Source organism: Cornus florida, unplaced genomic scaffold, assembly GCF_030987335.1.
Source record: "Cornus florida cultivar Cherokee Brave unplaced genomic scaffold, ASM3098733v1 CherokeeBrave_3.0.0_Hap2_Chr06, whole genome shotgun sequence".
Taxonomy (NCBI): domain Eukaryota; kingdom Viridiplantae; phylum Streptophyta; class Magnoliopsida; order Cornales; family Cornaceae; genus Cornus; species Cornus florida.
This window is the reverse complement of record NW_026775576.1, coordinates 47715972-47728917: the sequence shown is the minus strand read 5'-3', so window position 1 is coordinate 47728917 and position 12946 is coordinate 47715972. Positions and strand designations below refer to the sequence as shown.

Below are 12946 nucleotides of genomic sequence, written 5' to 3'. Positions count from 1 at the left end.
CGTATTTGAAAATAATCCGGTAAGAACAAACATGGTGGATGAAACAATCATTTTTCATCTTCACCACCACCACCACCACCACCACCATCTTGTTGCTTCATTCTTTTATATTATAAATTGCCCTCCTCTCATATCCCAACTTCTTAAGGTTTTCTTTTGTTGCCTCATTTTTGTAAGCACTGGTTTGTCTCTTTGCACTGCTACTTTTTCTTGTTGCTTCAAGTGTTGCATTTTAGCAATCCAATAACTACTTTGATTTTCCTCTGGCAATTTTTTAGGAGTCCTCCACGCAAAAGCAGTGGCTATTCTAGGCGTGAAAGGTTTTTGTACCATGGTTGGATTCAGTTAGTACCTCCTAATACTTTAAGTTTTTGGATCAAATGGCCCGATAATATCTACTAGGAATGGGATGGTCTTGAACCAATAAGGACAGCTTGTTCTTTGGCTTGGATGCTAAGCGTCGAATTATTTAATTAAAACTTGCTTAGGATTTTGAGTTCATTATTCAGTGATTAATAATTATGCTTGAGGTGTGAAACATGAGATGCAATGTCTGCCTAAATATTTGGGGAATGAGTATTTTAAAAAATATATATTTTAGTATTGGTTGTATAATATATTAATTTATATTCAAATTCACAGCTCAATTAAAAGCTAACTTCTCTTCTATGACTTGCATCATAAGGGTCAAAACTAGTATGGACTATACAAATTTGCTGTGCATGGATTGTCAAACACTTTTAAGTCACTCAACAACTGCTATTATATACATCGTTGCATGTTCATTTTTCTATCAACCCCAAATTTCCTCCTGTAATTAATTTAAAATTTTAACACACACAGAGAGAGCGAGAGAGTTGCAGTGTATGGTTAATTAAATAAGACAATTTGCCATGTTATCTCTCTCTCTCTCTCAACCACATGCATTACATGAATAAAAAAGCTCAAATGAAGCAACCTATACTACTATAAAAACCTTGCACATAAAGCTTCAATTAATTTCATTCCATAACTATCCTTTACAATGCCATCTGCAGTGTCTGCAGAGATTAGCACAACCCAATTACAAAAGCTTCAATTCTCACCCAATAACTCCTTTAATAGGACTACTCTAACCAAAACATTGGCCATTTCAGGACTAGTCTTGTACTTGTTCTCCATTTTCCTTTTCAACGATCATCCCAATTGCCAAGCTTCCCACTTCTTTCTCCCGTTAGGGTTCACGCGGCCAACGCCTCCGAAACCAAACCCTACCGATCATCATTCTCCCACTGATCTCAGCCACATTGTTTTCGGACTTCTAGGCTCTGAAAAAGGATGGAGATACAGGAAGTCCTACGTCGAAACATGGTGGCGACCTAATGTCACCCGGGGATACCTCTACCTAGATAGAGCTCCCGCCAAGGACCTCTTTCCGTGGTCTTCGTCCTCTCCTCCTTTTCGAGTCTTTGAAGACAACGCAAAGCTTTTAGATCTAGAAGAGAGCAAGCACGTAGCACCGATACTGGTTCGTTTGGTACACGCCATTTTGGAGGCGTTTAGACAGGAACAAGAAGGAGTGAGATGGTATGTTATGGGGGACGATGACACCATTTTTTTCGTTGACAATATGGTTGGGGTTTTGTCGGGGTATGATCATACTAAGTACTTCTACATCGGTGGCCATTCGGAGACTCTCCGGTCGAATTTCTTTCACTCGTTTGATATGGGGTTTGGTGGAGCTGGCTTTGCTTTGAGCTATCCTTTGGCGGCAGCATTGGCTAGAGATTTAGAGAACTGCCTCGAGAGATATTGGTACCTTCGTGTATCTGATCAATTCTTGATGTCTTGTGTAGCTGATTTTGGGGTTTCTCTAACTGCTCACAAAGGTCTTCATCAGGTAATCATGCTTCTTTTATACTCCGTGTGGTGTATACATATATATTATCTATATATATACTCCTGACTAATAATTTCTTTACATCGATATTACAACTATCCTAGCGTGTGTATGTAAAACATTTTACTCTGAAGGCTAATGACTGCTATTGTTCGTTAACTTTGAAATTACATAAAGTTGACACTAAATTCAGGATGGGTTTTGCTTCAATTCTCTATAAAGTATAAAATTGAGTTTTTTTAGTTGATACTCACACATACATGCTTCCGGTTCGAACCCCTTACCTCCCTTTGAAAAGTAGGAACAATTTCTAAAAAAATTTCACATAAATATAAACAATAATTTCTGTTGTCTAAAAACAGAAATCGGAGCAAATGGATTCTAGAAACTTATGCATATTGTTTCATTTTTTAAATCAAATAATATAATTTGATGAAAATAAACAAATTAGGATATAATATTTTTCATAGTTTCACAAAACTGCAATTTTGTTGGTAATTTACGAAATTACAATTAATTTGTTAATCTTTGCTCTTTGGTTGAGATTAATCTACAAGCATAAATATGTGATTTCGAATTTCCCTAGAAAAATCAAATACCTAATGGGCGGATGCCCAAAAGAAGATAGTAGGACTAATGATTTCGGATCTTCAATTTTATGTTTTTGGCGAACTGAAAATTAGATGCACAAAAATTTGTTACTTGCATTTCTAAAAACTCAATTAAAAAAAAAAACAGAAAAAAAAAAAAGATGATTTTCTGGGAGACATTTTATAAATTTCTAAAACTTATTTTTTCTTTTTTTGAATTTTTGAAAACTTCGATTTCATGAGACGTGAGCACTTCGATTAAAAAACAAAAGCAATCATAAAGTCTCTAGACATTCACTAAAGAAAATCCCTAACTACAAGCACGAATATGTGAAGAGATCTATGGGGGCATCCGCCGCCACTGAAATTTTTTATTATTTTATTTTATACCTCTAAATTTATATTTTTTTTACATTTATACATATAAAATTTTGAAATTGTCTCCAGTGAAGTTATAAAAAAATCCCTCTATACAAATTTGTCTCCCCTCATATATGAATTCTTAAATCTGTCCCTCCTCGCTAGTAGGCCTACTTTAAGTAATCAATGGTTTTAATTATTTTAACAAATAAGTCTAACTAATCGGTCTCAATATCATGACTCATGATTGATTGATACTTTTGCTGCAGATTGATTTACTGCATGATATATCAGGTCTCCTATCTGCTCACCCACAAGCTCCTTTGCTCTCCCTCCACCACTTCGACAAAGTAGACCCCATCTTCCCCGCCATGAACCGCATTGAATCCACAAACCACCTCATGAAGGCCGCCAATGTAGACCAGTCTCGCTTGCTGCAACAAACCATCTGCTATCAGAAGCAAACCAACCGGTCATTTTCGATCTCATGGGGCTACTCCGCCCACGTCTACGAAAACGTCTTCCCTCGAAGCATTCTGAAGAAACCCCTCGAGACTTTTAGGCCGTGGTCCAAGGATCGGCCTCCGAGGCCTCCACATTACCGGTTCGACACGCGATGGCCTTCCGACGATCCCTGTGAAGCTCCTCATGTTTTCTTCTTCGAATCCGTAGGGAAAAGTGGCAGGGGAGATGAGATTGTTACCAACTATGTTCGATCATGGCCGCGTGGTTTGCCTGCTTGTTCAGTGTTTGGAAACCATTCTGCAGATTATATATCCAAGATTCAGGTCCTCTCACCAGTGATGAAGCTCCCTGAGGTGATTCTAAATTATATTTATATATATATAGATATTCATGTGTGTTTATATATAGGGAAAATTACATATAAATGGAGTTAAAGTTTCATATTTACTTAGAAACTGAGTCAAAGTTCCATATTTCTGTAAAATGGATTGCTGAGGTGGCACATGATTTTTTACTATTTAAAAAATTGTGGTGCCTAAAATGCCCTTCCCTAACAAAAAAGTAGTACCTTCAGTTCAAAAAAGTGTACCTTCAGTTCAAAAAAGTAGTACCTCTGGAGAAAAAGTAGTACCTTCGCGGGTGTTTAAAAAATATGGTACCTGGATACCAAAAAGTAATACCTTCAGTTCAAAAAAGTGGTACCTTTGAAGAAAAAGTAGTACCTTCACGGAAGGGTATTTTAGGCACCATAATTTCTAAACAGTAAAAAACCATGTGCCACCTCAGCAATCCATTTTAGAGAAATATGAAACTTTGACTCAGCCTCTAAGTAAATATGAAACTTTGACTCCATTTATATGTAATTTTTCCTTATATATATTCATTGTTGGGACATGAGTTCCAAATATATATTTGGAAAATGATTGCAAGTTTTCTTCCCCTCCTGGAAACTTGAAAAGATCTTGCAATAACCCAAACAAATGAAAATCTTGAAAATAATTTTTAGAAATTGTTTTACACAACACGAAATGGAGCTAAGAAAATATATATATTGTAATTTTAAAGGGTATTTTTGTAATTTTATATTTAACATTAAATAGTAAGATTAAATTTGTTATTTAATACCCCGTTAAAGAGTCTATAAATATTGAGGCAACTGATCACTTTTTAAAATTGTAGGAGTTTTTTTTTTAAAACGTTTGAAATTTTATAATCAAAATTTAAAAATAGTGGAGGGTTTTATAAACCCTAAATAAAATTAAAAAGGTCAGATTTCCAAAAAAAAAATAAACAAACAAACATAATAATTTAACATTCATCTGACGATCTGTGTGTGTGTGATCAGGATGGAAGAAGTGAATGCTGCGACGTTTCACCTTTGGGTGGAACTAACATTATAGGGGTGAAATTGAGGGCTTGCATGGAGGATGAAATAATTGCTTAAATTGAATGTAACATATATATATATATATATATATATATATATATATATATATATATAGTGTTTTATGTGAATTCAGAATTATAATTTGTTGGTGCATGTATGTAAAGAGTACTTCAAAGATTATTTGATTTCACAAAGTGAGAGATTCCTTTATCAATGATCTTGAATTCTACTAGTTAGATGTTGCCATTGAAATTTAAGTAGATAGATCAAATGGTAATTAAGATATGTACTTTAAAATTATGTAAAAAATTATAGAACCTTAGTTTAATAAGTTTTCTATCAATCTATTTGTTCCATATACTAAGATGAAGTTCAATAGAGCAATTAAAATAAAAATAAAAATAAGTTTTCTATCAATCTATTTGTTCCATATACTAAGATGAAGTTCAATAGAGCAATTAAAAAAAAAAAATTGTAATAAATGTATACCAAGAAAAATATTTCTTGATAAGTATCATTTTCTAGGAATAAAAACTATTTAAAATATAAATACTATTTAACACTAACTTCCACTTTTATTGTTTCTCCAAGTCTAATTTGAATGTAAGAATTCTCATTCAAATCTTATTTAACACTAATGCACTATATTCTCTAAAATTGGATCACAATGTAATTATCGATACTTGATGAATTGTATTATATTTTCTAATTGCCGCTAACCTTTCTTAATGATATGTATGCTTACATATTTACCAACAAAAAAAAATTAAATAATAATAATAATAATAATAATAATGGATTTGAATGAATTGGCTTAAACAACAATGATCCCTTCTAATTATAATCAGAGTAATTGCAATTGCAAGCCACTAAATGCATACATCAATTCTTTTGAGAATGAAAAAATAAAAATAAAACTTAACCAATTAATTGTTGCGAATGAAAAATTAAATAAAAATTCAATATGCATTGAAGAGATGACATTTTGTGGATTCCATATGAAGAAATATTTTTATTTTCAAGAAAGTCTCGGACTTAACAATGATTCCAAAATGACTTCAACAAATATATATATATATATATATATATATATATATATATATATTCAAAAAAACAAAAACCATTCACAATTCCTTCCATATCAGAGCACCTCATTTCTATTTAATCATTTAGAAGACTAATATGAAATCAAGAGTAATTTTAATTAAAAATGTAGAAACATAAATCTTACCCAATTATCCAATTTAATACTTCAGTCAACCCAACTTCAGAAGACAAATTTTAATTTTAAAGCCAAACGGCTATATTGCTTGACGATGATCAATATCTAGCATTAGAGCATTTATTTGATCTACTTCAAACACCACATAAAGTGGTGGGTTATTCACAAAAGAAAACAATTAAGGAAGTTCTTAAAGAAGATATACTCAAACAATATTAATTCTGGATTCTCAGGATGAAGAATGGATGACAAATCTATGGGAAGTCAAATCCAGATACTTTCAATCTCTGCTCTAGATGGACGTTATTGGCTCAGTTTCGCTGCACCTAATGCTTTAATCAAAGAAATGATTAGGAAACAAAATCCATTAATCACATAAACTGATTTAATGGTGAAATGTATGGATTTTATGAAAAACAATTTTGCTAATACTCTTGGTTTTTCATCATCTCAAATTCAAGATGATTCGTCAATAACGTTCGCTACCAGTTAAGAAGGAAAGCCATTCCATTGTTTGACTGACAAAGCTCAAAATCCTAATCAGGAGGTAGAGCCCATCACCGAAGATTATTGGGATTCTCTTACAGTTCATCTGACAGATAGGATGAAATATCTTCAAAAGTAATATTCTTACTTATATTGCTGAAAGAAGATGACAAAGAACTTCTGAAGAAAGTATTTGTATCTACAGTGAGAAGATAAAAAGAACTTTTAAGAAAATCTTTAATTCTACGATTATAGTCAAATAAAAATTTATGACTTTACTCTTGTCAGAAGACAGAAACTAGTGGTAGACCATTCGACTGCACTCTGATCGAGTACACGCCATCTCCTTCACTACAAGGACTTCAAAGTTTAATTTTCAATTTTAATTCTATTATTATTATTATTATTATTATTTTGTTATCACATCCCTAAACAAATTTCATTTTATTTGACTGCTAGAAGAAATGCCAGGGGCATATCCCTTTCAAAATTTGGGTTAACCGTTATCATAGTGGAGAAACGCCGCGGCCACTGCAACGGTCAAAAACATTCTTTATTCTTTCCATCTGGATTTTGCGCTCTCTCTCTCTCTCTCTCTCTCTCTCGATAATAATATACATACACACAGTCTTCCGATTCTAGCTATAGTTCCTGTGAAATCTGTTCATATCTCTGTGTATTACTGTTTAAATCAGAAAACAGAAACAATAAGAAGAAGATGATTACAGTCAACAACCACCATCACCACAACAACACCACGCCCGCCACGAAGCAGGCTCTCTCCACAGCCAAGAGCGCTGATACCCAAAGGTTGTTTTTTTTTTTTTTTTTTTTTAATTCTACCATCTCATCTTTCATGGTTTGGGGAATTTTTCTTCATCTGTATGTTTTTCTCTCTCTAAAATTAGGTTTAGGGTTGAATTCGTCTCAATTTCTTTTATCCTCTTATGGCCGCGAAAAAAAAAAACCCTATGATTGGTTAGGGTTTATATGCATTTGGTTATTTGTCTTTCTAGATCGTTCAATTTCTCAAGAATTCTGGTTCCTCATCCTTTTTTCTTTTCCATGATTTTGTCTATAATGCATATTACAAATTAACCTATGAATGAATTTTCTTGATCTTGATTTTATTGCTTTTGAATGATTAATTGTTCCTAGGGTTTATGATTATGTACTTTTGGGTTTGTGTTTTTGTAAAATGGATCACATTCTCTTATGTACTGTAGCTTCAGGGTAAAACCTCTGATTTCCTAGCCTTTATATGCATTTCTAAATGATTCAATATTTCAAGGGTTTTGGTTATTTTTGTTTTCTTTTATTTAATACCTTTTAAGTTTGTGGTTTTGTAAAAATGGATCACATTCTCTCATTTACTTCATTTTTGGTGTTTTTGTTTCTGTAAAGCATATTGCAGTTCAAGACATGAATTTTCTTTAACCTGTTTTATTACTGTTTTTGATTGATTAATGATTCTTTGTGTTTGATTACCAAAAATGATTCCTTGGTTTATGATTTTGACGTTTTAGGTTTCTCTCTCTTCTGTTCTGTATCTTATTTCTATTTTTTCTTTAAAGTTATTGAGGTTTCTAGGGTAAAAACTCTTATTTGTGTGCAGGTTGCTAATTTTTCAGGATCGTAAAGCTCTTAAGAGTTCTAAGCAGCCCACTCTTAACAAAGGTGGACCAGGCTTCGGAAATCGCAAAGCTCTAAAAGAGATTACAAACAAGTCATCACTTCCTCGCGAGGCTTCATCAAAGAAAAAGAACTTTCCCAAAGAGGAGCTCAATATTGCTCAGGAAATGGTTTTGCATTCACACAAGAAGTGCATTGAAGCTCAAGTAGCAGCAATGAGACCACCTTTCTGGGACCCCGTTCTTCCAGGATATGGTAACTTATTCATACTCATCAGCTTTTTGATGTCTTTTCTCTACAACATGGTTATCATGCCACTTGTGTTTCTATACTTAAAAGTTAGACAGTTTCTCCTTTTTTGTTCTAGTAATTTTACCTTTTTTGTTCTGTGCATAGAGAATTGATGGACCTTCGTAGGTTTAATTTCTTGGCTAATAAATTAATTACATGGTTGAGATCTTGTTCGAATTCTTTACTTTGCATGCCATGACCTATAACCAAACTTTGCCATTAATTTCATGTTACATCAAATGGGTGTGTTATAGGCAACGATCATACACTAGCATATGACATGTTGCCACATTGGCAAAAAAACACTTGCTAAATTAGAATGAAAGACCACTTGCTAAATTAGAATTAATATATTATTATTGTATAATTATTGGACAAATGCTAATGGCAAGTAGATGATGCGAATTTAATAAAAATTAATGAAAGCATGAATTAAAACCACTACAACTTAAAATCACTGGACTTTCCTGTGTGCTTAGTTTAAACAATGGATCACTTTCAATCTCAAACAGGCTGTTGGGAACATGTATAATTTTCTGATGCAGCTTCTAAATCTGCACAATTCCCCCTTCATGTATGGTTGGTTACCTATAATGCAGTGCTGATGCCATGGAAGGGCCTACTCCTATTTAGGCTCTTATACATGCTGCGACTATGTTAGTAGTGGGGATTTTTCTTGTAGCTCGGCTTCTTCCTCTTTTCATAGTCATACCTTACATACTGAATTTATTATCTTCGATAGATATAACAACAGCCTGCATTGTTAAAAAACATAAACACATTATATGAGTAGGGTTACATATTACTTTATGAGATAGAGTAATTAATTGAGAATGATGCAAACTATATAAAGCAAAGCAAAGCAAAGCACACTTTAGGTAAATGGGCGGGAGGGTCCCTTCTTCTCATGAATGTAATGTCATGCCAACCTCATCAATCAGATATTCTAAATTATGTACGTATTTTTGCCCCAGCATGGTTAATAAAGGTTATTCTTCACCATAGTGGAGTTTCTCATTTCATTTAAAATCTTGATGTCACCTGTTCTGGTATAGTTTTGTATATTGGCTGCTAAGTAGTAGTAGTACTTGAAGATATGACATGACCCATGGGATTAAAGCTTACTTTCCCCTGTGCAGATTCGGTATCATCTGTTGAATTTCCTGAGTCTAGACCAGCAAAGGTGTGTGTGTATTTTGTATTTTACGTTTCCATTTATAGTGTATAGATATGTTGTCCAAATTTAATGAAACTTTAGTACATGATGACAAATTATTCTTTTATTTTCTGTTTTGCAGACTGATATTGATAGCCCCCATTGCTACCCAAAACCAGTGGAATTGTCCATGTCTGAATTCTCTGATATGTTGGTGTTATCAACAAACTGGGACTCTCCTCAATCGTCTCCATTACACCAGGACTCTCAACCTTCCTCTCCTTTTGCATGGGAGTTCGAGCCGGTTGAATTTCTGCTGAAGCAAGAAGATTGTTGAATGAGAGAATTTGGATGCAAAGGGGAATGATATATCCCAATCTCAGTGTGTAAATGATGGTTTTTTTTTTTTTTTTTTCCTCCCTTTTTCTTTGGCTGTGTTTTGCTGTCCGAGACTAGTGCCTTGCTTGCCATGCTTAGGTTCTTCACCCTTCTAGGGTTGCTGGCTGTTGGGTTTTGTGGTTTTTCTATGGCCGAGTTTCTCGCGATGGGTGGTTTTTGGTTGGCAGAGCATCACAAGTCTTGCATCCAAACTGGTTCCTAAAGCTTGTTTTTTTTATGCCTCTAAGGTTGCTGGCTGTTGGGTTTTGTGGTTTTTCTATGGCCAAGTTCCTTGCGATGGGTGGTTTTTGGTTGGCAGAGCATCACTTGCTTCCAAACTGATTCCTAAAGCTTGTTTTTTATGCCTCTAGGGTTACTGGCTGTTGGGTTTTGTGGTTTTTCTATGGCCAAGTTCCTCGCGATGGTTGGTTTTTGGTTGGCAGAGCATCACTTGCATCCAAACTGATTCCTAAAGCTTGTTTTTTATACCTTTCTCAAGTCGAGTCCATATACCATCTCTTGCTCCATTGTCCTTGTACACAATACATCCTCTCCTATTTTCTTCACCTCCTTGGATTCCACATTTTGCCCAGCTCTTGGAATGAATTAGTTGATTGGTTTGCTACTCACTGGGCATCCCAAAGGAACTCAATTAAGTTATTTCACGAAGATGGATGGAAAGGAATTCGAGAGAGCTTTTAGGGGTAAATCAATGGCTCCTCAGCTAGTGTCGAAGAATATCAGAGAGAATATAAGATTTAAGCTTGCTACGATCCAATTCAAACACACTCAACTGTCTAGAAGGATTGTTGTAGATTGGAAATTACATTCTATCCCAAGCTTGCTCTAAGGGGTCTTGAAGGTAGATGGAATATGGACTATACTCTCTTGTTGAAATGCTTCTGATTTGCTTGGTGTAACTCTGTGCATATGTTTGTATCATGCTTGATGTTGCGGTTTGTAGAGGTTTTTAGTTAGGTGATTTTATTTTGCTATTACTCAGCTTTAGCTGATGATGTTGCTGTTTGTGGAGTTCATTTAGGTTGCTTTTATTTTGCGCCTATGCTCAGCTGCTGCTGATTGTATGGCACTGTGCCCTGTAAAAGTTTACCCAAAAATAAAAAAATAATCATTTCTTCCATTGTATTCAGCTCTCTCTCTCTCTCTCTCCTCTTTTTTTTTTTGGGGTAACAATTTTCTGTCTTGTAATTAAGAGTATCATTGTAATTAACAATGCATGTGATTAAGAGTATCATTGTGTCTATTTGTCAATTTAATTTTCACAAGGATATATCTATACAGGGAAAGAAGAAATAAAAAAACACACAGTCAATGCATGAAAGTATATATAATTTGATGTTTGATGAAAGTAAACTATAATTACTCTTCGTTTAATATTGCAATGGTTTTGAATAATTTTAAATTTTAATAGATGGAAAGCAGTATTACTTCACTGTTTTACCGTATGTTACTTAGTGGTATTTTCTACGAGTAATAAACACAATAATAAATTAATTCTAATAGTACTATGGTTGCATAAGGTCATACAGACATTTGATTTTTGTATCCTTCACATAAAGCATAAGTAACCAATTTCTTTTTTTAAATAATAAATGAATAAAATTTGTGTTGAAACCTTTTTTTTTTATAAAGCAAGAAGGGTTAGAAGTTGTGATACCTATATTTCGAGTCCACATGGCAAACGCCACATCATCAACAATGGCCTACGTATCTCGGTCAACGAGCTACGTCACATCTGTAGTGATGGCCCACATAACATGGTCAATGGTCAAAGTTACCACGGTATTAACATACTTCGAACAGAAGAACAAAGACTTGAGTTGGGAGCAGAACTCAGGATTTCCTGGGATCTGAGGAGGCTTTGGTTTGGTGGCTGAAGTCCAGGATTCGCCGAGTCGACACTCGGCCTGACTTGCAGAGAGAAAAATACCATCTTGACTCCCGAGCATTTAATTCCATCTTATTTAACGTTACTTTATAATTATTTGAGAAATTAATCTCTTTTAATTATTCTGTTAATGGACCTTGTGATGTCATTGATGACATTACCCACACTCACTTGGCCTATAGAAGGAAATAACCTAAGACCAAGAAAAGGGCAGACACAAGGAGGAAAATTCCTCTTAGATCGAGAGCTCTAAACTCTCTCTCTCTCTCTCTCTCTCTCTCTCTCTCTCTCTCTCTGAGATGGGTTGTCTTCACAACCCCTAAAAGATGGATCAAGGAGTCAATGGTGTTTTCTATATACACTGCCATCTCTCTCTCTCTCTCTCTTGTTTGCCTGGGCTTCCACAGTTCCATCTCTCTCAATCCACCTCGGATTCCATCATGTTACAAGATTTACCTCACCATCTATTATTTTGTGATAATCTGGAACCCTCCTAAAAATCAGGTATCTACAGAAGTTATATTAGTAAATGTATGAGTCGAAATCTGACACTCTAAAGTCAAATTTGTGTTGAAACTTGATTGAAGTTTTTGAAACTTTTGGCTTGTTCAAGTATATGACATAAAGATAAAAGGTTCAATAGAAACTTAATACATCTTAGTCGAAATTGTGATATTAAATGTTATTGATAAAAAAAAAATGTATAAAAAGTGATTAAAATGTATAAAAAAATTTACACACTTTTAACAATAGTGTGTCGTGTGTGTGTGTAGGTACATACAAATAGTAAGATCCAAGTACTAAAAAATTTACTTGTGGCAATTCGAATTCCTCCTTGGAAGGTAAAAATAAAAAATAAATACTAAACTTAATTCCATATCCATGCCTCTCATTTGATGAAGATTTTTTATTTATAAATATTCTCTTTGATTATCTTTTTTTATTAAGAATATATATTAAAACTTCTATGGTAAAAAAATATTTAAAATTTAAATATTGGCCAATTTTTTATAGAGGCAGTCCTGACCCCTCTGAGAGAAATAGTATCATTTCAGCTTTTATTTTCTACAAATAGTAAACTACCTGCATGTGGAGAGAGAATGTGTCGATTTTGAGCCGTGACCTATACGTAGAACTGTTACTATTGTGCCAAGGCTCGCCCTCATTTAAATATAATTTTAAAATTTTATT

The 12946-nt window shown here is 34.0% G+C and overlaps 2 protein-coding genes across 2 annotated transcripts; both read left to right on the top strand.

Moving 5' to 3' along the window:
- Positions 1-86: 86 nt before the first annotated feature.
- On the top strand, positions 87-4769 carry LOC132311445 (uncharacterized). Its single transcript, XM_059809350.1, has 3 exons — positions 87-1879; positions 3099-3647; positions 4640-4769. The coding sequence occupies exons 1-3, from the start codon at positions 1025-1027 to the stop codon at positions 4736-4738; spliced, it is 1503 nt and encodes a 500-aa protein (XP_059665333.1). The 5' UTR covers positions 87-1024; the 3' UTR covers positions 4739-4769.
- A 2338-nt stretch (positions 4770-7107) lies between these two features.
- Positions 7108-10122, top strand: LOC132314050 (protein PATRONUS 2-like). The gene is made up of 4 exons (XM_059812967.1): positions 7108-7199; positions 8005-8276; positions 9452-9495; positions 9611-10122. The coding sequence occupies exons 1-4, from the start codon at positions 7108-7110 to the stop codon at positions 9803-9805; spliced, it is 603 nt and encodes a 200-aa protein (XP_059668950.1). The 3' UTR covers positions 9806-10122.
- The last annotated feature ends 2824 nt before the right edge of the window (positions 10123-12946 follow it).

What these genes read in the sequence shown, in the direction of transcription:
- LOC132311445 (XM_059809350.1), top strand. Translation starts at nt 1,025, where the DNA reads ATGCCATCTGCAGTGTCTGCAGAGATTAGCACAACCCAATTACAAAAG. An exon ending in CTCACAAAGGTCTTCATCAG is followed by an intron (nt 1,880 to 3,098) that starts GTAATCATGCTT and finishes CTTTTGCTGCAG; the next exon opens with ATTGATTTACTGCATGATAT. An exon ending in CAGTGATGAAGCTCCCTGAG is followed by an intron (nt 3,648 to 4,639) that starts GTGATTCTAAAT and finishes GTGTGTGATCAG; the next exon opens with GATGGAAGAAGTGAATGCTG.
- LOC132314050 (XM_059812967.1), top strand. Translation starts at nt 7,108, where the DNA reads ATGATTACAGTCAACAACCACCATCACCACAACAACACCACGCCCGCC. An exon ending in AAGAGCGCTGATACCCAAAG is followed by an intron (nt 7,200 to 8,004) that starts GTTGTTTTTTTT and finishes ATTTGTGTGCAG; the next exon opens with GTTGCTAATTTTTCAGGATC. An exon ending in CTGAGTCTAGACCAGCAAAG is followed by an intron (nt 9,496 to 9,610) that starts GTGTGTGTGTAT and finishes TCTGTTTTGCAG; the next exon opens with ACTGATATTGATAGCCCCCA.